The sequence below is a fragment of the Manis pentadactyla genome, chromosome 17 (genome assembly GCF_030020395.1).
Source record: "Manis pentadactyla isolate mManPen7 chromosome 17, mManPen7.hap1, whole genome shotgun sequence".
Lineage (NCBI taxonomy): Eukaryota > Metazoa > Chordata > Mammalia > Pholidota > Manidae > Manis > Manis pentadactyla.
In genome coordinates, this window is record NC_080035.1 from 11,911,290 (window position 1) to 11,935,050 (window position 23,761).

At 47.1% G+C, this 23,761-nt stretch overlaps 1 protein-coding gene across 4 annotated transcripts; it reads right to left on the bottom strand.

Annotated features, from left to right (window-relative positions):
* Positions 1–1,063: 1,063 nt before the first annotated feature.
* Positions 1,064–22,812, bottom strand: SERP2 (stress associated endoplasmic reticulum protein family member 2). Of its 4 annotated transcripts, none has more exons than XM_057494503.1 (5): positions 22,573–22,812; positions 22,242–22,358; positions 17,480–17,552; positions 8,045–8,144; positions 1,064–1,245 (listed from the first exon to the last, which is right to left on the bottom strand). In XM_057494503.1, the coding sequence occupies exons 2-5, from the start codon at positions 22,323–22,325 to the stop codon at positions 1,167–1,169; spliced, it is 336 nt and encodes a 111-aa protein (XP_057350486.1). In that variant the 5' UTR covers positions 22,326–22,358; positions 22,573–22,812; the 3' UTR covers positions 1,064–1,166. The 4 variants fall into 4 exon arrangements, with proteins under 4 accessions (XP_057350486.1, XP_036745622.1, XP_036745621.1 ...); XM_036889727.2 differs by having other exon boundaries at positions 1,105–1,511; positions 22,506–22,805; XM_036889726.2 differs by having other exon boundaries at positions 1,105–1,511; positions 22,573–22,802.
* Between the last annotated feature and the right edge of the window lie 949 nt (positions 22,813–23,761).

Below are 23,761 nucleotides of genomic sequence, written 5' to 3' on the forward strand. Positions count from 1 at the left end.
GATGGGAGAAAAAAGGCCTTAAAGGCCACTACTGAAGGGTCTCGGGTGAGAGACTCCAGGGGAGCAAAGCACCCGCCCTCTCTTTCCTATTTCCAAGTGTGCCGCTTACAGCAAAGCCCTGTGGGTGGTGCAGAGCGGCCCGGCCACTGCTGCTGCTTCCATTTTTAAAGCTCTCACAATATTAAGGGATGATAAAAATTGCCAGGAATGCGAAGATGGAATTTAGAAAAGCAACACGGCTTGTTCGAAGTTGCCCAGTGAACATCTTCAGTCCTGTCGCTGATCTGTCTGCGCTGCCCCTGGGACTTCCTTAGGAGATATCAGGAGCTGGAGCAAAAGAGCAGAACAAATACTCCCGGCCACGCTGTCCTGCCAGGCTGGCTTTGCTTCGGCGCAGTCTTCGTTTGCGTGGGGCTGGGACAAAACCTATTCCCTCTGTAGCTGCGCTGCTGGGAATGTGGTTCTCAAGTTCAGCGGCATGAGCTTCACCCAGGGGGCCTGTACTGAACATTTATTCATAGCCCCACCTGTACTGATTCGAATTTAGAAGGCTCGAGGTGGAACTCAAGGGTGTGCATGTGGAGACGCAGGTCCCCCACTCCCCCACGCCCAGATGCCGATGCAGGCGGGCCCCAATCTTGGAGGCTGTTGGGGTGGGGGGGCTGGCCAGGGAGAGGAGGGTTTTGCCCCCAGCCCACGGCAGGGCTGGGCCCTGAGGCTGCATGGTTTCCACAGAGGGGCCTCAGACATCTGCTCCTGGCCAAGCCCAGAGGCAGGCCGAAAAGGAGATAACGGCTAATCCAACCTTAACATGCACTGTGGGGGCCTTTTCTGGATTGAAAAGAACAAACAAATCCCAGATAGACCAAAAAAAAGAAGAGTCAAATGTGTGGAAAACTCAAGGTCAGCGGAGATGCCCAGGGCTTCACTTCAGGCGCAGACCCTGAGGGTCGGCCAGCGGGGTGAACTAGCTCTGGTTCGCCAGCTGCAGACCCCCCCGAGCCCCCCACCCCGACCCAACCCCACAGAGCTACCTGACATTTTCTTCCCTTCAGTTTTCTCACTGTAACTCACACATGCTGTAAGGATGAACAAAGACATTTATTTGTAAAACAAATTCGCAATGGAGGAGAGACTGTATCCACTGACGGTGAACCGCTCATCACTCAGAGGCCACACGCATGCGTCAGGAAGCCGAGAACCCCCGACAGCAGTGCTGCTGAAGACACCTGGGAGTTACCAATCCTGCCAACAGAAAAGCAAAATGTCCTTTCCGCTGGAGAGCACGGAGGTACCAAGGTGTCCGGTGAGAAGGCAGTGTGGTCTGACATCCACGATGAAGTGGTCGGGGGACAACTGAGGGAGACTTTCTTTATTCTGTGTGGCTCGCTCCCCACAGATCCCCGGGTAAAAGCTTAAGTGGCCCTCCACCCTCCAGCGGGAGGGGCAGTGTCAGATCCCCGGGCCTTCTCACATGCCCATCCTTATGCTCTGAATAATCTGAAAGATAGCTGAAAGAGGAAAAGGAGACAGACAGCTCAGATACCGGACAGCACACAGCTGGAAACCCAACCCCACAGGGCCCTGCTGCTGCTGCTCCCTGGGCCCTTGACAAGTTAGCACACAGCTGATTAGATATTTCCTAACAAGGAGTTAAGTTAACAAGAGGTCAGTGAACTTCTTTTAAAAAGCAGCCTTGCTCTGTCTGCTGATGGATGCCTCAGGGATTTATAGATAACTCTCTGCTAATTCCTCCAGGAGTGAAGGCCAGAAATCCCTTAGGCACTGCGAGGTTTGGCCCCCTTCCCCAGCGCTGATCTGCTGCAGCTGGGGAGCGGGGTCCAGGGCTTTCACGCAGGCCACTGCACTCATTTCACAGGTCAGTGAGGCCACATGTTCAAAATGACAGTGACCTGGGAAACCAGCAGCTCCTGAGCTGGGAAGAAAGGCCCAGGTGCTTGTGAGACAGGGACCGTGGGTGTAGTGAGAGTAGGGTGAGGGCCTCCAGGAAAAGCAAGGCAGGATATTTCCAGTCAGAGCAATGTAACTACATGCAAGGAAACCCCCTACCAAAACTCTGTTAAACATTCAGCTCTGGAGTCATTCTTCAGAGAGATCAGTTGGTGAACTCCAGATAAAGAAGAGTAGCACATGTTTATTTTATGCTAATCATTTATAATCATGTGTAAGATTCACTTTAACATGCTAAAAGGCCCAGGCCTATGTGCTGTCTTTCCTCCTTCAGAAGTGACTTTGCAAACTGGGCAAACTAATTTAGCATGCAAGCCCAGCCATAACACAGTAAAAGGCAAGAAGGATTCCACCTTAAAGATAAGATTGCACTTAGCTTACTCTTTAGCAAACAATGCCTCAGCCCACCCTGGGGGCTGAGCAGGTGGCCTTGTTTCATATGCCCCCAGACCAAGATGCTGGTATCTCAGGGAGAAATCAACAGAACAGGAGGTTACTTGTATCAAGTTAATTGTAAATATCCTGGGACCACTTAACAAGTCCACACCCCTAAGCTTTTTTCCACCTTCTCGAAATATCCTCAACTGCCTATAAAACCCCCTAGACAACGCACCACCACAGACTCTCTTGTCCCCTCCTGGTGTGAGTTGGGAGCTCTATCCTTTCACTTTATCTCTAAATAAAAACCTGTACCTTGCTCTACCTTGAGTGTTTGTGAAGCTCATTCTTCGGCTTCGTGAACAAGAACCCCGGCATCACTTGCAGGCAGGTGCATGATGCCCGGCCTCTGGATGCCAATAACCTTCCAGGCAAGGAGACCTTTGGCCTCCTGTAACTTTCTGAATGGTGGCTCTCTGTCATCTGGAGCAACACTGACCCATTCAGGGCTCAGTCTTCACTAAACGGACCTCTTACGGATACACCCGGGGCGGGGAGCCTCTAGGTCCACAGAGAGTTCCTGGAACCCTAGTTTATTTTGGTAAGAGCTGGTTATATAGCTCCCCACCTGACTCTAGCTATTGGGTTTAAATGTGTCCCAGGAAAGGAAGGCCCCAACTTCCTTTTTACATTCTCTCAGCGGGCGATATTGGTCAATCTCGATGAATATAATTATAATGATGATAATAGCAACTACTACTATTGAGTGAACTCCAACTTGAGGAGAGGCTGAGTATCACCTCATTTAATCATGTGTAAAAAGGAAATAAACAGGAATGCAGCTTCCTAAGTGACCACAGTAAAACAGGCTATCCAGAAGCCCCAGGAAATAATCTGACATTTTATCATTTAGCCTTAGTGAGCGCATGCTGTGTGCCTGGCATTGTGCTTCGGGGAATCAAAGGTAAGTGACACGGGGGCCTGGGGAATCTTCCTTGGGCAGCCAGATCTGAAAGGAGCGCAAAGCACCAAGGTGTGGCTTTTGTTTTATTTTTTTTCTAAAAATAACTTGCACAAAGGTCATCACTACTTTCCTAAATTGGATATACACCAAACATGATGTAATGTTGATTTTTCATGAATGTTCAGTAAGACCATAATGAAAAATAATTGATAAGGCTCCACTGTTATAATATTGTTATGGAGAATGCACAGTGTTTGATGACACCAAAATAGCTCAGGCCGGCTCTATTTCTGGGCTGTCATTTCTGCATCTTACTGTTTTTTGGTCTCAATTATTATTATCGTTACTTACATCTCTGGCGTTCTACACCAGTCTGCTGTGGGCCCTCTTCTATTATGTTGCTATAGACTAAGTTGAAAACACTATTAGAAATATGTGGAAAAAGAGAGTGAACCAGTTCCGTGTGAAGGTCGGAGGGCCTCTTTAGGTACAGTCAAGGGGCTGAAGACATGATATGTCACTCCAGTTGTGCTCAGAGGTTTTCTTGGCGTATTCTGGGTTTTGGGTGAGTATTGGCAGGAGAAGTTCCTCAATGGATGAGAAAGTACCTTAGTAAAATGCATAATCTGCAGAAATAGCTGGTGCTCCTGTCCTCCCCTCCCAAGGCTGACTGGGAAGAACAATTAAACATTCTGGATTCTGGCCCAGCAGGAGTGCTGGGAGGCAGCAGTATATCCAACAACATTAGGAAAAAATATTTACATTTTCCATGCCTCAGGCTTTGTTCTTGGGATCAGGGAAACATCCCGAATCTTGACAAACAAGCTTACTTTAGAGCAAACGTTAGGGTTGAATGGAACTGGGTTTGAACTGCAGTGCATTTTAGGGCTGGGTGACAGGATGAGTCACAGAGCCTACTTAAGCCTGTTTCTTCTGTGAAGTGAGGACCACGGTCCTTGCAGCGCTGTTACAGGGCTTAAATGGTGAGGCGTATGTGAAGCCCTCTCACACGCTGAGCCTTGGGCCTGTGGGCCCCGCTGCTGACATGCGACCACCACAGTAAGGACGCTGCTCCTCCCGACCAAGCATGGAGTCCGGGGCACCGGAGCTCACTCTCCGCCCTCGCTGGAGGTGGGGAACGACAGGCAGTTCCGAGTCCTGATTTCTCTACTGGTAAAATGGCAGGTTGTATGTATGTACCTCAAAGGATTGTATGGAATAAATATGACATAAATAAAAGATCTGCACATAATTGATGCTCAAAAATGTTATTTCTCCCTTAATTTTATCCTTAGATGAGAAATCATATCAATAGGATGTAAGTCACCAGAGAGGAAACGGTCTGCACCTTAGTCCATCACACCCGATTAAGTTAATTCACGACTTCAAAAGTGCTTGGTAAGGATAAAACCACTCAATTGTTTTTAAGGAACTGTTGCAAATTTCTCTGAAGAATCTGAGAGAAAATTTTGTCTGAGGAGAGCAACATGTATTAAAACAACTTACCTATTAGTGAGTCTGCTTTAAAACGAAAGGTCATTCCTGACCTTACCTGAATCCATGAGTTAACATGTAATATATCTGAATCCATGAGTTAACATGTAATATATCTGAATCCACGAGTTAACATGCAAAAATCTGACCGTCCTTAACATGTTTACAAGTGACCCTTGATAAATGAACCCTCTAGGAGAAATTACTTTGAATAAAGTCTACTTTAAGTTCACTATTTGCTGCCACATCTAAGATAATGGAGGGTTAGTTGTGTTTATTATTCCTTTTTCAGTTGTATCAATGTCTTTAAGAAGCCTTCCACATCCCAGCCAGTTATACTGTAATTCTGTGTGCCTGCCAGTAATGACCCTCAGAGTGGCCCCGGCCGCCCAGATGCCGACTTTCCAAGGCAGTGGACAGGAAGAGAGCCAACAGTGGCTTCCAAGTGGGAAAGGAAGTGGGGAGTCTAGACCCTGACAAGTTAATAACTTAGCAGTGGGTGAACAAAGCTGAGAAAACAGCTGAGCAGGCTGCCGGAAAGGGGCCGTGGGCAGGTGAGACAGCAGGGAGGAGAGATGCCAAGAGAGGGGGCGGCAGGCATTCCAGAGCAGGGGATCCAGCTTCGGGCAGGGCAGAGGGCCAGGGAAACCCAAGCTGGAAGGTAGCGAGGAATCACGAGCCCCTGTGCTCTCCCTCCTGGGTTAGGATTCTGGTCCTCAGCAACCTCGGGGGTCACATGTCTCTTTAGTTCAACCACTCCCTCTCAATGAAATCCTTAGGCTTTAACATGCCAAAAAGTGAACACACCCAACAATCCTCCTGATGCCGCATATCCCCCAAATAGATGCCCCCTCTTTCTCTTTACAACCACTTCCAAAAAGCTGTCTATACCCACTTTTCTCCATTTCCTTACCATGAATTCCCACCTCATCCACTTCCTGCTCCCTTCACTCCACTGAACTCTCTTGCTGAAGCCATGGTGGCCTTCCACGCCACCCACTCACTCACGCTGAGCCGCCTCCAGCCTTCCTCCCCTCTGCGCCACCGCCGAGCCTCCCTCCTTGAAACTGTCTCTTCCTTTGGCCTCTGAGACACCATATTCTCCTGGTTTCTAGTCTTGCTCCCTCACTTTGGCTCTCTACACTGCGTGTTCTGGGGAGGGAATCTGCACCCCGCCGAGCAGTACACGAGAACACAAAGGTTCTTCTCTCCGTTGCATCCTTTCTCCCTGACTGATCTCGTCCTGGCCCAGTGTCAGCTGCCACTCAGCTTTTGATGACGAGCTCATGTGTGCTGCTGGCCCTGACCTCTCCTCGGAGCTCTAGACCCACACCCTCCACCAGCTACACTCAGGGGGCTCAAAAGTACGTCAGCCTCAACAGGGCCATCTCATGATCTCTCCCCAACTTGACACTGCTTTTCCTCCATTTTGTGCATAAACCAAAAATACCAGAATCATCCTTGACACCTCCAATTGATGACCAAGACCTGTAGACCTAAGAGTCTTGTGACCATGCACTTTCCCCTCCACCCCTCCAGAAACCACCGGAGTCCAGGTTCCCATCTTTCCCCAGACCCCTGTGATGACCTCCAACTCGTGTATTCTTACTCCTCATCAAGCCTTTCTCCATACTGTAGATAGAATTATTCCTTAAATAAAAACAAATAAGGTGGCATCATGCCTGTGTTTAAAGCCCACCAAAAATTTCTATTGCCCGATCCTTGACGAGGCTTCTGTGACCTGAATACCCCGGCCCCTGTCAACCTGTTTAAATTCATCTTGCACGACTCCTCTCGTCTCTTGGGTAATGTTTTTTTTCAAAAACTCTCTGCTCTTGCTACAGGCCTTTTACACAGACCATTCTTTCTTTCTGAAAGACTCCTCCCACCCTTCGTTTTCCCACCCTGCCTAGTTTTCTTTTGTAATTCAAAACTTATTTCTTCAGGGAAGCCTTCTTTGACCATCTGAAGCAAGAGTCCTCCAACTGGAGTGCATGCCAGTCTCCTGAGGAGGTGTGAAAGCACGCGTGCTGGACCTACCCCAGAGGTCCTGGTCCAGTGGGTCTGAGCTGGGAAACGAGCATGTGTCTTTCTCCCCAGTTCACAGGTGTGACGCGGAGGCTGCTGGCCCAGAGAACCACTAACCCAGAGTACACCAGCCTTTTGCATTATATGCTCTCATAGCCCTACATGCCTCTCCTTCAATTACTTCCATGGTTGAAATTTTTTAATGTGATTACTTGATTGACTCATCCTGCTTCCTTACCAAACTGTAAACTCCAGGGGAGAGGGACCTTGGATTTTGTTTACAACTCTGCCCTTGGGCCTAGCTTACCACAGGGCGCATAGTAGATTCTCAGAAATATTTATTGAAGGAATCGAAGGTAAATAATTGCAAAGAGCATGCAGGAAAATACATGTTAAAAAGTCAAATGATTACTTGTAAACTAGGAGTCAGCATCAAATGGCTACTTTTTGAATCAAATGTCCCAAGAGCTAGTCCTTGGAAGGCAACCGAAATTATGGCAGAGCACAAACTCCCTGAGGCCTGGGAGTGTCACTCTAACCCACTCTAATCCTGGGTGGGGCCGACCTACCCCAGCTCACTGGGAGTGCCGGGAGGACACAGGGATGGCAGGAGTGGATCCCCTAGGCAACTGTCAGGAAGCTGGACAAGATGAAGCTGCCGGAATGGTGTCCTGCCGCACAATAGGAAGCTTCGCAAAGCCGCTTTTACAGCAAACAAATAGTTGATAGTAAGAGATACCAGTGGACCGGCTGAGAAGAGTGGTTAAGACAGGCCAGAGGAATATCCTGTAGGAGGATAAGAGAACTCTGGAAATTATAAAATGTGATTATTTCCCATTTAAAAAGAAAAGGCTAGTAGGAAAAGTTTGGGCCCCATGAGAGATGAGCAGAAACATCAGAAGATGAGAGAATGCACAGGTGGGCCATTAACTCTCAAAGGAATCAGCACAAAGAGAGTCAAAGGCAAGAGGCCGGTCGTAGTAGCATTTCCCGTAGCTGCTCCAGAGACAGAGAAGGAAGAGAGAGAGATGCCAGGGACAAGTGCGGGCAGGAGGCACCGTTAAAGAAAAGATAGTATTAGCTGATCATGTGCCCTCTATCCACATTAGAACGGAGACAGCAGAAACCCTCTGAGGAGAGCACACACTAACCCAAGTGCTCCGTGGGGCATGGGGCACAGGGTGGCACATAACAAGGGAGACTGGTCACCTTGAGGGAGCTGATGGCTGATGAGGCACCTTCCCCAGATGGTCCATCTCAGCTTCCAGGGCAGGAATTCCAGAGTAGATGCAGGTCCTCAGTCTTTCCTCTGTGGTGGAACAGAAAGGGTTCTCCAGAGCTGCTCAGGGCCTCAAACATCCCACTTGCCAGTCTCAGGGGTGGGACTCGCCCTGGGTGTCACAGTTTGGAGATAGTGCTGGTTCTCTCCAGAAAAGCCCAGTGGTTAAATGGTCTAACTGCAAACACGGCGCGTTCAGCTCTGGGCTGGAGCAAGGCCTAGACAAGAGTAAGGTGACTGGGCACCCAGTGGCCCCGTCAAGAAGCAGCCCATGGCTGGCTCAAGGCTTTCCCTCCTGGGAGCAGACCCAGGATGGCTGTACATGTGGGTCCTGTGGACGCTGCACCTTCGCCGGCAGGGCAAGTCGGGGATGTTTTAACGGGAGTTTCTGTCCCTGTGCAGTCACATGCTAAAGGCCTAAGTGGGTGGAAGCCTGCTGTCCCATTGTGAATGTGGGGGAAACGGTAAGAGAGAAGGAATTCAGGGTAAGAGAAAGCGGGTGGGTTTGGAGTTAGGTACGGGGACGATCTCTCTCACCTTCTGGCTCTGGGATGCTGGCTGGTGTCCTTGATCTGCCTCAGTTTTGTGATCTGGAAAAATGAGTACAATAGCTTCTTTGTAGGAATTGGGTGACTAGAAGACAAAATGTGTGTGTAGGGCCTGGCATTATAGTAAGTAGCTGCTCAAGAAACGGTAGCCACATAGTTATATGAACAGATTCTGCTCAACCTCATAGGCTAGTTTATGAAGAGTTCTTTCTAGAAATAGAGAAGAGGCTCCAGCTGCCCTTGCAAAGGGGACACCACTGACCTCTGGCCTGCAAACCCTGCTCTCTACCTATCTCAGGGCAGCTGGGGCTCCGGAAGCTTCCTCAGCATCTCAGAGCTGTGCTTCCCACTTCAAGTTTTCTCACCGTCACAATTAAAGTTACCAGAAAGATAGAAACGTTATCTTTCTTTCCTCGTAAGCATTCAGAATCTTGGGCAAAACGTTGCGAGGGAGGTTGAGAGGTGGGGAGGAGTGTGACCAAGGGCCACCAATATGATGACAGTGACAACAAGCATTTATAAAACCGTTACCATGACTCCACTAAATACAGGCATGCATTGTCTCATTTCACCCTCAGGATTAATTTTCACGAAGACCCTCGGCATTAGGAACAAGCACCATCCCTTTTAAGAATGGGAGACCCGAGGCTTGGAGTGGGCCCGAGTAACCTGGGCAAGGCCACACAGCTAGTGGGTTGCAGAGCCAGGTGTCAAACCCAGAGAGGCTGGCCCTGGAGCTGGCACACACGGGACGCACTCCTTTCCTTCCGCCACACTGCCCTTGGCAGAACAGCCAGTCCTCAGGAGGGTTGCTGGGGCATCTGCCCTTCCAGGAACAGAGAGGCCGCAGGCGCACACGGAAGGGGAGACAGCTGGACCTCCTGGAAAGGAGGCTGGGAGGAAGGAAGGCGTCGGGGCCCAGCCAAGAACATCTCAGGGAGTCACTTCCTCATATCCGCTCTGCACAGGTCGCCCTGAGGCAGGACCTGCTGGGACAGGGAGTCTTGCTCCCCTCCCCCACCCGCAGAGGCAGAGCCCCTGCAGGATACAGAAGAGCACAGTCTGTTGACCGATGGACAGACGGAACGTGTCTGCCAGGAACAGGGCAGCTACTCACAACTGGTGGTGCCGAATAAACCCGGCAGGCTCTTTGCTGAAGGCGTTAGCTCTGTAGTAACAGAGGCTCTGGGCCAGACACAATTTCTGTGTCCAGATGTGTATTCCTTTCTGGGGATGAAAAAACTCAAGAATATCCAGCAACACAGGAGGTCCCCTCTACACACACACACACACACACACACACACACACACACACACACACACACACAGAGGCACGTGCACACTAACACATACACACAGGTCAACTGTTACAGCTGCTTTCATTTGTTTCCCTCAAAGATTTGAAGAGAGTTCTGTTGCTTTAAAAAAAGAGAAAAGCCTAAAAAATCATGAGTCTAGATGTTTTGTTCTTAAAATATACTTACTTTTTTCTGATTACAAAAGTAATATATGCTTATTGACAAAATTGGAAAATACAGAAAACTGTAAAGAAAACAACAGTGACCAGCTAATCCTATTACCTTAGAGGTTTCCCTCTGATGGTGGACATAAGCTCATCAACTTCACAAATACCCAGGCTTCAGTAACCATTGAAATTCTCATAATCTCTAATTAGAAAATGAGTATCAGGCTTGGCCAGAGAGAGAGGAATAAAATTGAAATTAGGAATACATGAGGGAGAAACAGTCTGAGGGAGGGGCCTGGGGCATGGCTGATATATAAGATTTTCCCTCTGAGCATCAAAGGATAATGGGAATTAAATGGAGACTCCATTAATCCCAGTTGAAACCTCAAGAAGGGGTAAAAGCAGAGAAGGATACAACCATGTTGCAGAGAGTGCTGTCTCAGACTGCTGCTTGCTGTCAACAGCCACAGCATCACAGCAGGGCGCAGGAGCGGTAACAATACTGCAGCCTCACAAGAGACACACACATGCAGCCAAACTGTCTGAACGACTAATATGTTAAGGGAAAGATTTAATTTCATTGAGACCAGGAGGCATTCTAGTCAGAGAAGAAAGCTGAAAATGCTGAAGACAGCTGTCTTGTGAACACTGTGGCACTAAGGTTATAGAAAGATTAGGCAGGGATAGCAAAGATGAGCACAGGACCCTGCTGTCAAGACCAGGTTCATGACAGACATAAACTAATCAACCGCAGCATACTCTCCCACAGAGCTTTGATAGTGGCTTCAGAATCCTTCTCAATAAGGTTCTTAAAAGAGCTGAGGACAGAGGGAGAGAAAAAGCCAGAGGCGAGGGCTCTGGGCCTGGGGAAGTGCATCAAGACTGCAAGTGTCTTATGATGATAGCAGTTGGCGTATCTGGCAGCATCTCTGCTGTCTCAGACAGACATTCGGGGTCATGCTTGTCTCTGAGTCTCTAGATGAAAACAAGCACTCTTCAGAAGCTATCAAACAGTTCCCCAAAGAGGCAGGTTTTGAAACTGGGGACTGAGCGAGAGGGGATGAGCTGCTTATCTGGGAAGAGGCCCCACTCCTGCAGAAATGGAAGATAATGTTTTTATAAAAAGGGGAGAGAAAACAGAAAAGTCTGTTACGTGAGGGGCATGCTTAAGTCCTTTGGGCTTCGATGTGGATCTGGACTCCTGGGAGATCATGGAAAAATAAATGCACCCAGTTAAAAAAGCTCAAGCTAAACAAAGTCCCAGGCCAAGACTTGAACAAGAAAAGTCTCTGGCCAATTTGCACAAATCATCTGAGGGGACCCACAACAGTTAACTGAGAAACAGCTTTTCGACTCCTGATGACACACTGTGTATCATAACAATAAAGCTCGTTACCAAATGAAACAAGCAAAGCATGCTATAGCCCTGAGATGTCCTATCTGGATAATATGTGTCTCAAAAGAACACACTGTTCCCAAAGCTTTTGTATCTAACAAAGAAAACTTTAAGAGCAAAACAGTGGTGTATTCAGGTTGCTTTGAGGAAAGGAAACTTACATTTTATTTATGATATTCAGCTTAAAGTACAAACCCCTATTCACTGATTTGAGTCTGCAGGTGGGTGCTTCCTTTTTGATGGGTGGGGGACGTCTGAAAGATTTGATACTTTATCAATGGGAAAACAGTCTCATGCATCCAGAGTGCTATCACTTAAATTGCTCAACTCATCCTTGGAGTGAAGAGGCAGCGCCTACTGCTTTCTGAAAGACTGAAACCAGCATGAGAAGCTGAGCCTGCCCATAAAGGCACAGCCTCGGGGGATGAAAGGCGAATGGGAGCCTGAGCACCCCCGCACACCAGTCCCGTCCATGGTGCCATTATTTGCCATGATGAACACAGGGATAGAGGTGGTGGTACCCGGAGCTGCAGGTTTCCAGCTTGCTGTGGGCCAGCACTTACATCCCTAGAAATATTCAATGCTGGGACAACCCTTGCAGGGTCTCCCATTATCCCTATTTGATTGATAAGGGAATCAATACAAAACAAGTAAATAACTTGTCTGAGGTTATTCAGATACATAGTAAATCCAGGCTTTGAGCCCACATCTGGCTGATCCCCACGCTGTCCTCCCCTTGCGCCTCTTATCCCGTTACTGTCAAATGGTCAAGTTTCAAAAAAGCGTCTTGTCTAAGAACTTTTGCAATGATGGAAAGTGGAAATTTACTTATTCTGGAAAGGGGCATATGTAGATAAGCTCTTCCCACTGTCCCCCCACAGGGCAGCCCCAAGAGGCCTGGTGAGTCCCTGAGTGGGTGTCTGGGCTTTGGTGCCCGTGCTCTGCACCCTCCACTCTCCCGGCTCCTCTCCCACCCTTCCATCATCTCGCTCTTATCAGCGGCTTAGGCACGACAGGCATGTGTGGAGAATGAGGAAGGCCACAGGGGAGAAGCTGAGAAGCAAGGGGTCCAGCATATGCTGTGACTTCTCACTCCCCGTAATAAAGGGGTCCTGTAACCTCTGGGAGGCTTAACTTGTTTTTCGACATAAAATGGAGTAAGGGTGGCCATTAAGTGAGCATATACTGAAATGTCAACATTTTACTAGCCTTAATTCTTCCCCAGAACATAGCTGGGAAAACAAGTAAAATGTGCATTTCTTATTCCTTGCCTGACCTGGGTATTTATTTACCCTAGGTGCACTGACACTATTTCTAGAAAGAGCACTCTACCCAAGCAATTGAGCAATTGACCATTAGAAAAATGGGTTAATAAAGTAAGATAATGAAAGCAAATGAGTCTTTCAAGAGAATCAGATCAATGATCAACATCTCATTAATCTGAAAAGACTCCTTATTTTTTCTGTCCGTATAAAAATACATAAAATATGAATAACCAACCACATGAACTCAGGCAAATGACATCAGGGGTATCGCCAGGACTTGAAATGGAGCGTAAGCCTGGCATGTGGGTTTATCTTGTTCGAAGGAAAGAGACCTAACAGACAGGGACAAGAGTGGGTGTCTGTCTGTAGAGGTATGGAGATCTGCCGAAAAGTCCAGTGAATTTGTGTGTGTGTGACAGGCAAGAGCAAGAGCGAGGGAGGTGAACATGCGATGTGCGGAACATGAGATGTGAAGGTCTTTCCTACTCTGAATTACAAAACTGGAATAGAGGCAAGAAAGAATAGTGATAAGGGGCGTTAGTCATCCTAGCACCAGGAAGGCTGATGACATAATGCAGAGGAACTGAGAGATGGAATGGCTAGATGTGAGGAAATCATTCTTTGAAATGCAAAGAAAGGACAGGTATGAGCCTACGGCTTGTGACCCTAAAAGGGAAACTCCAGAGGAGCAGTCGGCTCTGCAAGACGAACTCAGTGGTGACTCAGCCTAGAGAGGTGGCAATGGGGACAGAGCTAAAGGAGCTATTTTGTTTTTCATGACATGTTTGGTTTAGAAAAGGACATGTACAAAGATAGAAGGGAGGGCACAGTACCAAGGACAAATTGAGAAAAGTGACACATTTCTGTGAGAACACTGCCTGACGAGCTGAGGCTTGCAAAAAACTGCTGAAGTTGGCAAAGGAAAAGAAAAAGGGTGCTGGTAGTGGATTATTTTTATTTATGATTGAGAAAGGGATGAGGCCCGTTGTTTAGGGACTACAGAGCATGCTAACACAGGACAGTGGCAGTGAGACGGCCCAACTCCACAAAAGCGAGATGCGCTTAACTAGAAAGATTTAAAGCAGCATCGTTAGAAGAGAAGTGGCATTCTTCTCAGCCATGGTAAATCCAAATCTCCGGGCCCTGCAGGCTCCCACCCCAGGCACCCGGACAGACGTACAGACAGGATCACGGAGCCAATGCACATGATCCCTAAGAAATGAATGGAGATGTGGAGGACTCCCAAAGACTGGTGTGAGCAAATGTCCCAATTTATCCAAGGGGGACAGATGCAGCCTATTATATGGACCAATAAGCCTGGCAAATTTTAATTAAAATGTAATTTAGAGAAGGTTTTTAAGCCATTTGAAAAGGATAGATATTGAGAACTAGCACAGGTTTGAGAAAAACAAACCAGAACAAATAATTATCAGTTTTTTCTCCCGTATGCTTTGTAAGTGCAGACTGTGGAGGGCCCCAGGTACTGTGTACCTTGAAGCCAAAAAGAGATAATACCAGCTCTGTATCTGTTTATGCCCTGACCACGTGGGCTGCATGCTGACTGGGTCCCAGGTCCCTGTGACTCAGTCTGGCTGTGCTTGACCCCAGCACACTATCTCAAGCTGCTGGGCCTCTGTACCTTAGTGTACCTCCTGGGAAACGACCCACCCTTTGTTTGTCCTTCGAGACTCAGTTCAAGGGCGCCTCCCTCTGGGAAACTTTCTCTTCCGTCCAGTATAGTTTAGAAGACCCTGTTATTGTGTGATTGGTGTTTTCCCAAATTCACATGCTGGAATCCTAATGCCCAGTGTGACGGTGGTAGAAGGCGGGTCTTTGCAAGGTGATTAGGTCATGAGGGCTGGGGCCTCATGATTGGATTAGCACTCTTATCAAGAGCCCCCTGTGAGGTCCCTAGCCACTTCCACAGAGGAGGACACAAGAAGTCTGTGAACAGGCCAACCATGCTGGCACCCTAATCTGATTTCCAATCTCCAAAACTGTGAGCAATAAATTTCTGCTGTTTGTAAATTACCCAGTCTGTGGTATTTTGTTATAGCAGTCTGAGTGGACTAAGACAGGCCCTTATCCGTGCCCACCAAGCACTGTGGGCACCCTGCTATCAGAGTGCTCTTCCCCTGGGCCACAACTGACAGCTTCCTTATCTGCCTCCCCCAGCACCCACAGGCTCCTAACGCGGTTTGCATTCCAAAGCCAGGCACAGTGGCAGGTGCACAGGGGACCCTCAAGACATGATGATTGCTTGTCTGAGTTCAGCTGAGAGGTTCAAGGTTAACCTGAAGGGAGTTGTCTCTAATTGTGTCCCATGGGCTTCTCCAAGTCTAGACTTTTATCAGTGACTTGGAGGAATAATATAATTTCAGAGACTATAAAGCTGGGAAAGAAAGATGATTAGATTAAAAGGCTCAAGGTTCCAGATCTAGTGATCTACAGGCTGGCCATAAAGCCTGAAAATGTAGGTAACTTTTTAATATAGATTGATTTTTATTGATTTTCCTGTAGCATGCTAAAGGCACAGGGTTTTTGTTTGCTTTGTTTTTGGGTGAAAATCAGAGACAGATCTTCTGAGGCAAAGCATCACAGAAGAGTATGTGGGCCCTGATGACCACACTGCATTAATATGCCATATTCACTGCAATTTGAACCGTGCTCTGAACTATGCATTGCCAATGAAGGACAGTACACCAAATATATTACATTATGTCACTGACTGTATTGTACATTACAATGTAATATCAGCAAGCCATTGATTATGTATGTTCTTCTATGTTTCCAGACTTTATGTCTACTCTGCAGAAAGAGAACTGACAACAATAACATTTTAATAGAAATATTAATGAAGCTTTATATGAGGTCTCAAAAAAATTGGATTTGGGGGAATCCAAAATATTGGGAATGTCTGGCTTTATTCATCTGTCCATCCACCCATCCTACTAACTATACTGAACACCCTCTATGTGTTCAGTAGTGTGTTAGCATCTGCAAAATGGTGGAAAGTAAACACTGCCTTCCTTGAGCTTATATCCTAGCAGAAAGAAATGGATATTATAAGCAAACTAAATAATTTTTTAAATGTTGATGAGGGCCATGAATAAAGCAAAACAATGTGTGAGGGGATAGGGCACAAGTTTGGATAGGTGACATGTAGATGCATCCCTGAAGCTTGCAGAAAGTTTATGTGAAGAAGAGCTTGATGGGGCCTGGCTGACTATTAGCTTGATGTGCATCTAGGATGTGCTGCGACTGTTAAAAATCAACTTCATCCTGTGTCATATTAATAAAAGCAGAGCAATGAGATCAAGGGCAATGACCACCCTATTACCTCTGTAGCAGTCACACCACTTCCAGACCAACTTCTTGTAGCTGCAAATGCTATACTTTAAGAGTCATGGAGTATATCCAAAAGAGGGATCTAGAAATCACATCTTAGATGATTAGGGCAAGGTTGAGATGGGTTTGGTTTGCAGAAGGAACCACTAGGCAGTCATCTTTAAAATATCTGAGGAGTCAAGATGCTAAGAAGGTACTGAGTCCCTGCTGTGTGATTTTAGGAGGCCACACCTGAACTATCGAGAAGAGAGCACAGTGTAGTTCAAAAGAGGGAACCCGCCTCTAATGGAATTAGAGCTACACAGAAATGAGGTAGGCTTCTGAGGAAGTGAGTGCTGCGCCCTCAGAAATATTCTAGCAGAGGTGGGACAGGCTGTTAAAGATAAGGGATCGCGATATTGGGCAAAGATTGCCTTTGAGGACACATCTTCGAGAAAAGATTCAGCTTCATCTCTCTCAGGGGATGATCTTCTCATCTTTAAAATATTTGAGGCTCAAGCAACAATAATGCCTTTGGGTCGCTCCTTCCTCCAAAGAGATTCTGTTCCCTTGCAAGAGTGGTCTCTTGAAGATCAGAGGCACTGGGTGTCTCTTGCCACTGGGGCAGGATGATACCTTCCCGGAGGCGTAACGTTTGCAGGAAGAGCTGGACTCTTTGCCTTTCCTACCCTCAGCCATGGCGAGGTGACGGAGGAAGCAGCCTCTGAAGGTCTACCTGTTACTAGAAGTGACCTCCACTCACCAGTATTTCAGAGATCCAACCCATGGGGACCAGGAATTATGTCAAGGCTCCCAAAAGAATTCTACTAGAAACAACTTCATGAGCTTTTGCTCAAGTCTCCTTTGCGTATGTGCGTGTCTGCAGGTGAGTGTAAGAAAGTTCTCTGAACTTGGCACTTTCCAGTATCAGGGAGGCAACTGTACCTTGAAGCTCCGGTCAAGGCTCAGAGGTACCTAGGTGCTCTGTAGAGCTTCCTCTTAAGGTAAAAGGCCTCTCCCTTTCTACGGAATGTGGACCTATTTGGTGTAGACAGGTGTTTGACATTCTGTTCTAAATGCCCTTTTTAGGCTATGTCTTCATAGAAAGGTTTAATGAACTCTAAAGTGTACATAGCCAATCTACTTGCTCAATGTTATCATTTTATGATTATGATTGGATAATATGTCAATTCTGTCTCTACTCTTATTTAGTTTGCTGAAATAGAAATCATTAAGATTAAGGCTTTAGTCAGTGATTAACTTGAATCCCAGACCAACATATTTTTTGTCTATTTACCTTGCAAATTGATCATGCATTTTAGAAGACAAGAGGATGGGATATAAGGTCAGTGAAAAACACATACCTGAGCCACAAACAACAAAAACAAACAGTGCCAACAGCCATGGCCCCACAGGATATTTCTCTTCTTGTGGCCTCTAAAAGGGAATGGGAGAAAGTAAGATTAGGGCATTCATTCAGGAGACATTTATTGAGTCCTATTAGTCATTGTACTAGGGGCAGGCGATACCACTGCTAGTGAGACAGACCCATTCTCAATGCCCAGTGGGCAGATGTAGATGAATAGTCAATTGTAAAGGATCCAGATAGGTCTGGAAACATTCATCAATAACCTTATTTACATCACTGTAAGTCAATGAACATGGTGGTCTTAAACAGTCTGGAGACAGGTGGGGTATAAATACATAAACCAATACAGTGATTTGGCAGCCCCAAATTGTATTACTAATAATTGCCTCCATTTGCTGAAAGCACAGTCTAGGACAGGCATTATACAGTGTACACACACTGTTTTTAGCACTCAGCTCTTATGCGAGGCAAGTATTATTATTGGCATTTTGTACTTGAGAAACTGCTCCTCAATGTTTGTTAACTTGAACCAGAGCTGGGATTCAACTTTAGGTGTACCTCATTACAGAGCCTGGCTTTTTCCTACCAGTTAATAAGATATTCATCTTAATTTCCACCTCTATGAATTCCAAATCGGGTCACAGAGCACAGCCATTTTCTCCAAACCTTTGTACCCCCAAATTTGGGAAGGCAGTGCAGTGGGAATCAGAACAGCAGAAGCACCACAGCAACTGTGAATGGACGTGAGGCAAGCAGCATTTTGTAATAAGGTTCCTGAGCCTTAGTGATGCTTAAACTCTGGAGAAATCTTTGCTTTCCCCGGGAAGCCACCGGTGGCTGCTGCTCCCGCGCCACCCTCACCCTGTGTACTTCCTGCTCTTCTCACACCAAAGTGCAGGCATTGTAACAACGTCCCTCTGCAACCCCTCTAGGTCGATTTTCAGGTAGGGTTTGGTCCTTAAAAATAGATCAGTGGAAAAACATATTTTCTGACAGAGACAGCTGAAAAAGTGGTGAATTTCTCAAATAAAAAGGGAGAAGGTAGAGTGAAAAAAGTAAAGAACCCACTAAACACTTCCTCATTAGCATGAGCCAAAAATAGGATATAGTCAATGTAAGTCAAAGAACTCACTTATTATAGACAAGGCAACGACCGGTTCTTGGCTCACCTACTACATTCTCAGACAGCCTTCTCTCCCACCTCAGCTGTGTTCACTTTTCACTAATGTTGCAGGTACTTTTCTTGATAGTGTTTACCACAGTTTGTATCTCTATGTTTATTCTTGTGATAATGTGTTTAGCGTCTTTCTCAACACTAGAACATAGGCCCGACAAGGGCAGCTGTTGTGTCTTTTTCTTGTATCAATGTATATCAATGCCTGGCACAGACCTTCAACATTGTAGATGCTCAATAAATGTTCACTGAAGGATGAATAAGCATATAAGCTTCATTAAATACGATTTTTTTAGGTTAGGTAGAATAAAGACAAAGTCTAGGAAGGAGACTGTCTTTTTTTACTGATACTTCCTAATTGGAGTTAGTTTTTCCTGCATCTCTCTTACCAGAGAAGTACAGATTAAAGTGTCAGTGGAAGGTGGACTCTGAACAAGCATTAAAACCATTCACTTCTCTGTCCTTGCCAAGCTTGCCTACTCTCCTTCTTGCATGACGGCAAATCACATGACAAAGGAAGAGGTCGTTGCTCTTGACCAAACAAGGACAAAATCCGACTTAAATAATTGCATAAGATAACTTGAACCAGCATTTTGACTTCGTCATTCTTTGGCACTTAAGCCCAGGTCAAGGTCAGATCAAGTAACTAACAGAGATATTAAATAAAGCTATCTGAACCCAGTGTGATATTTACCCCTCCCCACTCTCTTTCACCAGCTTCCTAACAATTTGTCATAGTAGCCCAGAAACCAATTCTGTTACTGCCATCCCACTAATGCTATATAAAAAATTCATTTAGCTCTCTCTCTAGCAAAGCCAACAAGTGAATTCAAGGGTGTATAAATGAATTACTGGACTAATGCTAATACCAAATGGAGTCCTTTATTTTGCCTTCATAAAAAAGAAAGAATTATCAGCATGCAGAACTTGGAGTATATAACCCAAACAAACACCTTTTTGATGACATTTCCCACTGAATCTATTATTTGGGGATATTCAGAGCTCAAGAGCACCTGGCTGACCACAATTCCAATATATTATCTTTTGAGAGTTTTGAGTTCCTTTGTTTTGGAAGCAGTGCCCAGCACAATGCCATTGGGGCAACTCACCCAAGCCTGAAGCCACTGCTGAGAAAGGCAAGCAAAGCAGTAGAATCTTGCAAATGACACAGTTCATTTCAGACAGGAATTCGTCACTTCCTAAGGCTCCAAAATGACAGGGGATGGCTTTCTTCCTAAGATACCAGTAGGGTAACTCAGAACTCTGAAATTTAAATCCCGCTTTCATTCTGTATAATCACGAAATGATTATATTATTATATTATATTTTCTTTATACAAATGAAATCCATTTCTCTGTTTCTTGGATTTATCTGCTATCTGGGAGAATAATATTGATTCACTCCATAACTATTATCTAATAATGAAATACTGAAGCACTTGCATACAATTAAAGGACCTTATTTCTGAATGATTAGTCTGACATTTCAGTGAGAATCTCTTCATATGTCCCCATTTATTGAATTTCATCCTGAACAAGTTATCCCTTGCAGTTAATCCCTCCAAAGCATAATCATCTTTTACCTGTAATTAGTAAAATGAGATTTAGGATTTGAAGAGTTTCTTTTTGAAAGAGAGTTCATTTTTCTTTTTGGATGCTGAACCATTTACAGGAAAGTTAATCAAAAACCCTTCTAATCAACTGAAAATAAACATACATTGTGGCTTGGTTTGGAAAGCTTACATTATGAATTTAGTAAGGCCATTTAAAAACCCTCATAGGCACCAGGCAATTCTGAAGGGCACACTCCATGATGTATAAGAACTTATGAAAATCACTCACACTGCACATTAAACATAATTTGAATGTAGCTCTGAAAGTTGAGTTGTGTTGAATTACAGGTGGCTGTACTATCTAAATAAAGTTTTTTTCATCCAGTTTTTCCATCTTATTGTGTTATTTTGGAGACAACAACTTTTGTTTCAGGTTCCAAACATTTTCTAGTGTCTTGAAAAGCAGGGGTGGCAGACATGGAGTTTACCATGACTGATGGATACAACAGCTCTGCAAATTACTTCCTGTTTTCTTGTTACTTTTGCAGTCAGATAAGCTGTCAACTGAGTTAACAACTGAACTGTGGTTCCCTAGTTCATTAAAAAGAACTGCAAACTAGAGATTTTCAGTACTTCAGCTAGTCTGTATGATATCCTGGGAAGAATTGATCTCCTAGGGATAAAAACCCTGAATGCTTAATATCATTTACAAATTGTTTTTCAGTGTCAATTTGGATAGCAAGGTTTTTTTTTCTAAGTAAAAGTAAATATAGAAGATACAATCTATGTAAAAAATGGTTGCAATTCAACAGCACAATAGCATTTTGCTACCCAATCACAACTATATGATCTTAACACCCAAATGGGAGAATTTCAAGCATAACTTAAGCCTGGAGTTGTGCATAAAGCTCTGAGTAGAGTTAAGTTTGATTTTAAGGTTTCTCTGCCATAGTAATGCTTGGTTTTCCAAGAATTCTGTGATGACTACAGATACAGCTTTTTGCTCAAGTTAATCAAACCAACATCATTTCTTTGGCTAAGGGGATCACCTCATGAAGTCTGCAAGCTTTTCCAGCCAAACCCCGAGCATCAGGTGGACTTTTACTTAAGTGTCTGGGCTAATAGATCCCAGGCACCTTTGCTCATCGACTTGGGAGATCAACCCTGCCCAGCTGCATGCCTCTGAATGTCCAAATTACAGGCCTGGCATTTTCTTTTGAAGATCATCTGCTTTGCTAAAAGACACCCCTGTGCATAAGGCACAAATTTTAAGTAAAAGTCCAGTTACAAAGTTTTAATCTATAGTTTGGGGGCATAGAACACCTGGCAATAGACTATAGACTCTAAAGTTCTGGCTCATCAGAATGAGCCTGAAGTCACAGGATGAAGACTAATGTTGCACTTCAACTTTAGCCCAGTGGTGAAAGACCTCGCTGGAGCAGAAGCGAAAGAGAGAAAAGAAAGTGGAGAGAAATATGGGTCTGCATCTCATTCCGCACTTTGAGCCCTTCCAGTTTATATAAGGAGACCATTACATAGGTGATGGAAGGAAAACCAAAAGGTGATGCGTGTCGGGGGCAAACGAAGGACAGGGGGTGGAGCTTGGGAGGGGAAACGATAAACGGCCTCAATTTACCCGTTCATTCAACAAACGCTCTAGTACCCACAACGTTCGAGGCCCGGTGTCAAGCAGTTGGTTCAACTGTTTGAAGGATGACTTTCCGTCATTCCCAGGGACAAAGGCCCAATTCTCTCCAGGGAGGGTTCTTCCGCGTCCCGGTGGTCGCCCCAGGGGCCACTCCCAGGGGGGCCCCGACCAACCAGGCCCCTCTCCGCACACCAGCGCACCGAGAAGTCCCGCTGCCCCGAGCCCAGCCCCCAGGGCCCGCTCGCTGGACCCCGCCGGGAGCCGAGGGGCGGGGAGGCCGAGCCGGGCACCCGCGGCCGCCTGCCCGGCCCCGCCCCGCCCCGGCCCGGCCCGGCCCGGCCGTCCGGCCCCGCTCTGCCCGGCCGGCGCCGCCCCCGCCTTACCAGGGTTTTGGCTACGTTCCCCCTCTGGGTTATGTTTTTGCTGTGCTTCTCATTGGCCATCCGGATCCGCTGTTTGGCCACCATGGCTTGGCGCTGGGAAATGCTGTCGAGTCCCACCTGCAAGGATCCCCCCGCGTTAGCCCCCGACAGGGCCGAGCGCGTCCCGCCGCCCCGGCGCTGCAGGTGGCAAGGCGCGGCCGCGAGCCCCGCGCACCCCGTCTCCAGCCCCCAACGAGCGCTCCAAAGAGAGGCCGGAGCGCGGACGGAAGTAATCTTTCATCTCAGGAAACCCTCTCCGACTTCCTCGCCATCCTTCCGGTCCCCCAGCTACCTAACCGGCGCGGCCTCCCCGCACTGGCGGCCGGGGCGCAGAGCGCGGTGCCTCGCGCCCGGAGGCCCCCGCTGCCGGCCCGGAATCTTGCTGCCAACGCGGCCTTGGGCTCTGGGCGCGCCGGAGGGGGAGCGCCCCGCGGCCGGGAAGGGACCGGAGCCGCCGCGCCTCAAGCAGGTCGCGCGGTCTCGTCTCGCAGCACCGCTGGCCCCGGCTGAGGGCTGGACTGGAGGTGGAGGCCCGGGAGGCCTAACAAGACCGGTAGAACAGGGACAGGGCTGGGCTCCCGCTGTTAGGGGACAGTCCAGAGGAACCCCCCGTACGGGCCTGAGGCCGGAGTTAGGCTGGGCCCCTGCCTTGGCAGGTGCGGCGGTTACACGGGAGATGGTGACCGGCGGCCCATCCAAGTGAGAATGGACGAAGGTGGGCTTTAGGGGCCACTGCCCGGACGGGGGGGCTCTGCCCAGCTTTGACTCCCCACCGGCCAGGAGCAACTCGGACTTCCTTCAAGCACCTTGTCCCCAAGGTCTGACTAGGGGTTCCCCTGTGTAGAGAGACAAAAACGGAAGAGTTTATGGACTCGCAGAGGCTGGTATTAGGGCCCCGCTTAGCCCAGGGGCAGGGGTAAAAGGGGCTCAGGCCCCCACATCTCCACGTGCTGAGTGGGCTGGCGTGAGCTCCCAGAAGCTCAGAGGAGTTGAGGAGGAGAAGGGGAAGTTCAGCCTGGCAGATGTGGGGCAGGAGGGGGTGGTGGGTCAGGAGAGCTGAGGTGTTAGACAGACTTCGGCTAATACACCCCGGCCCCCAGAAAATAGGCATCTGTAGCTGGGTTTCTGTAGGGTTTTGTGTGGGTAGAATAGCTCTGTGTCAGTGGGAAGCTTGGGAGAGCTTGTTCTCTTTTGGGGGACTCTTTACTGAGCTCACCCTTACCCTCTCCCCATTTCTGGTCATTTAAGCTTTAATGTAGACTGTTTTGGGGGCTGCTTTTGGTAATCCAGAAAATGACAGAATCTGCCTAGCATTATTAGCAAAGTCTAGTCATTCTTTTTTCTATTCTAAAAGTTAAGTTTCCAAACTATTTTTCCATTGGCTTCTCAACTATCATCACCACCATCACCACCATTATTACAGGACTACAGGCAGGCCCGACCCTGGCCCGTGCCTTTTACTGACAACTGCCTGTTTTTGG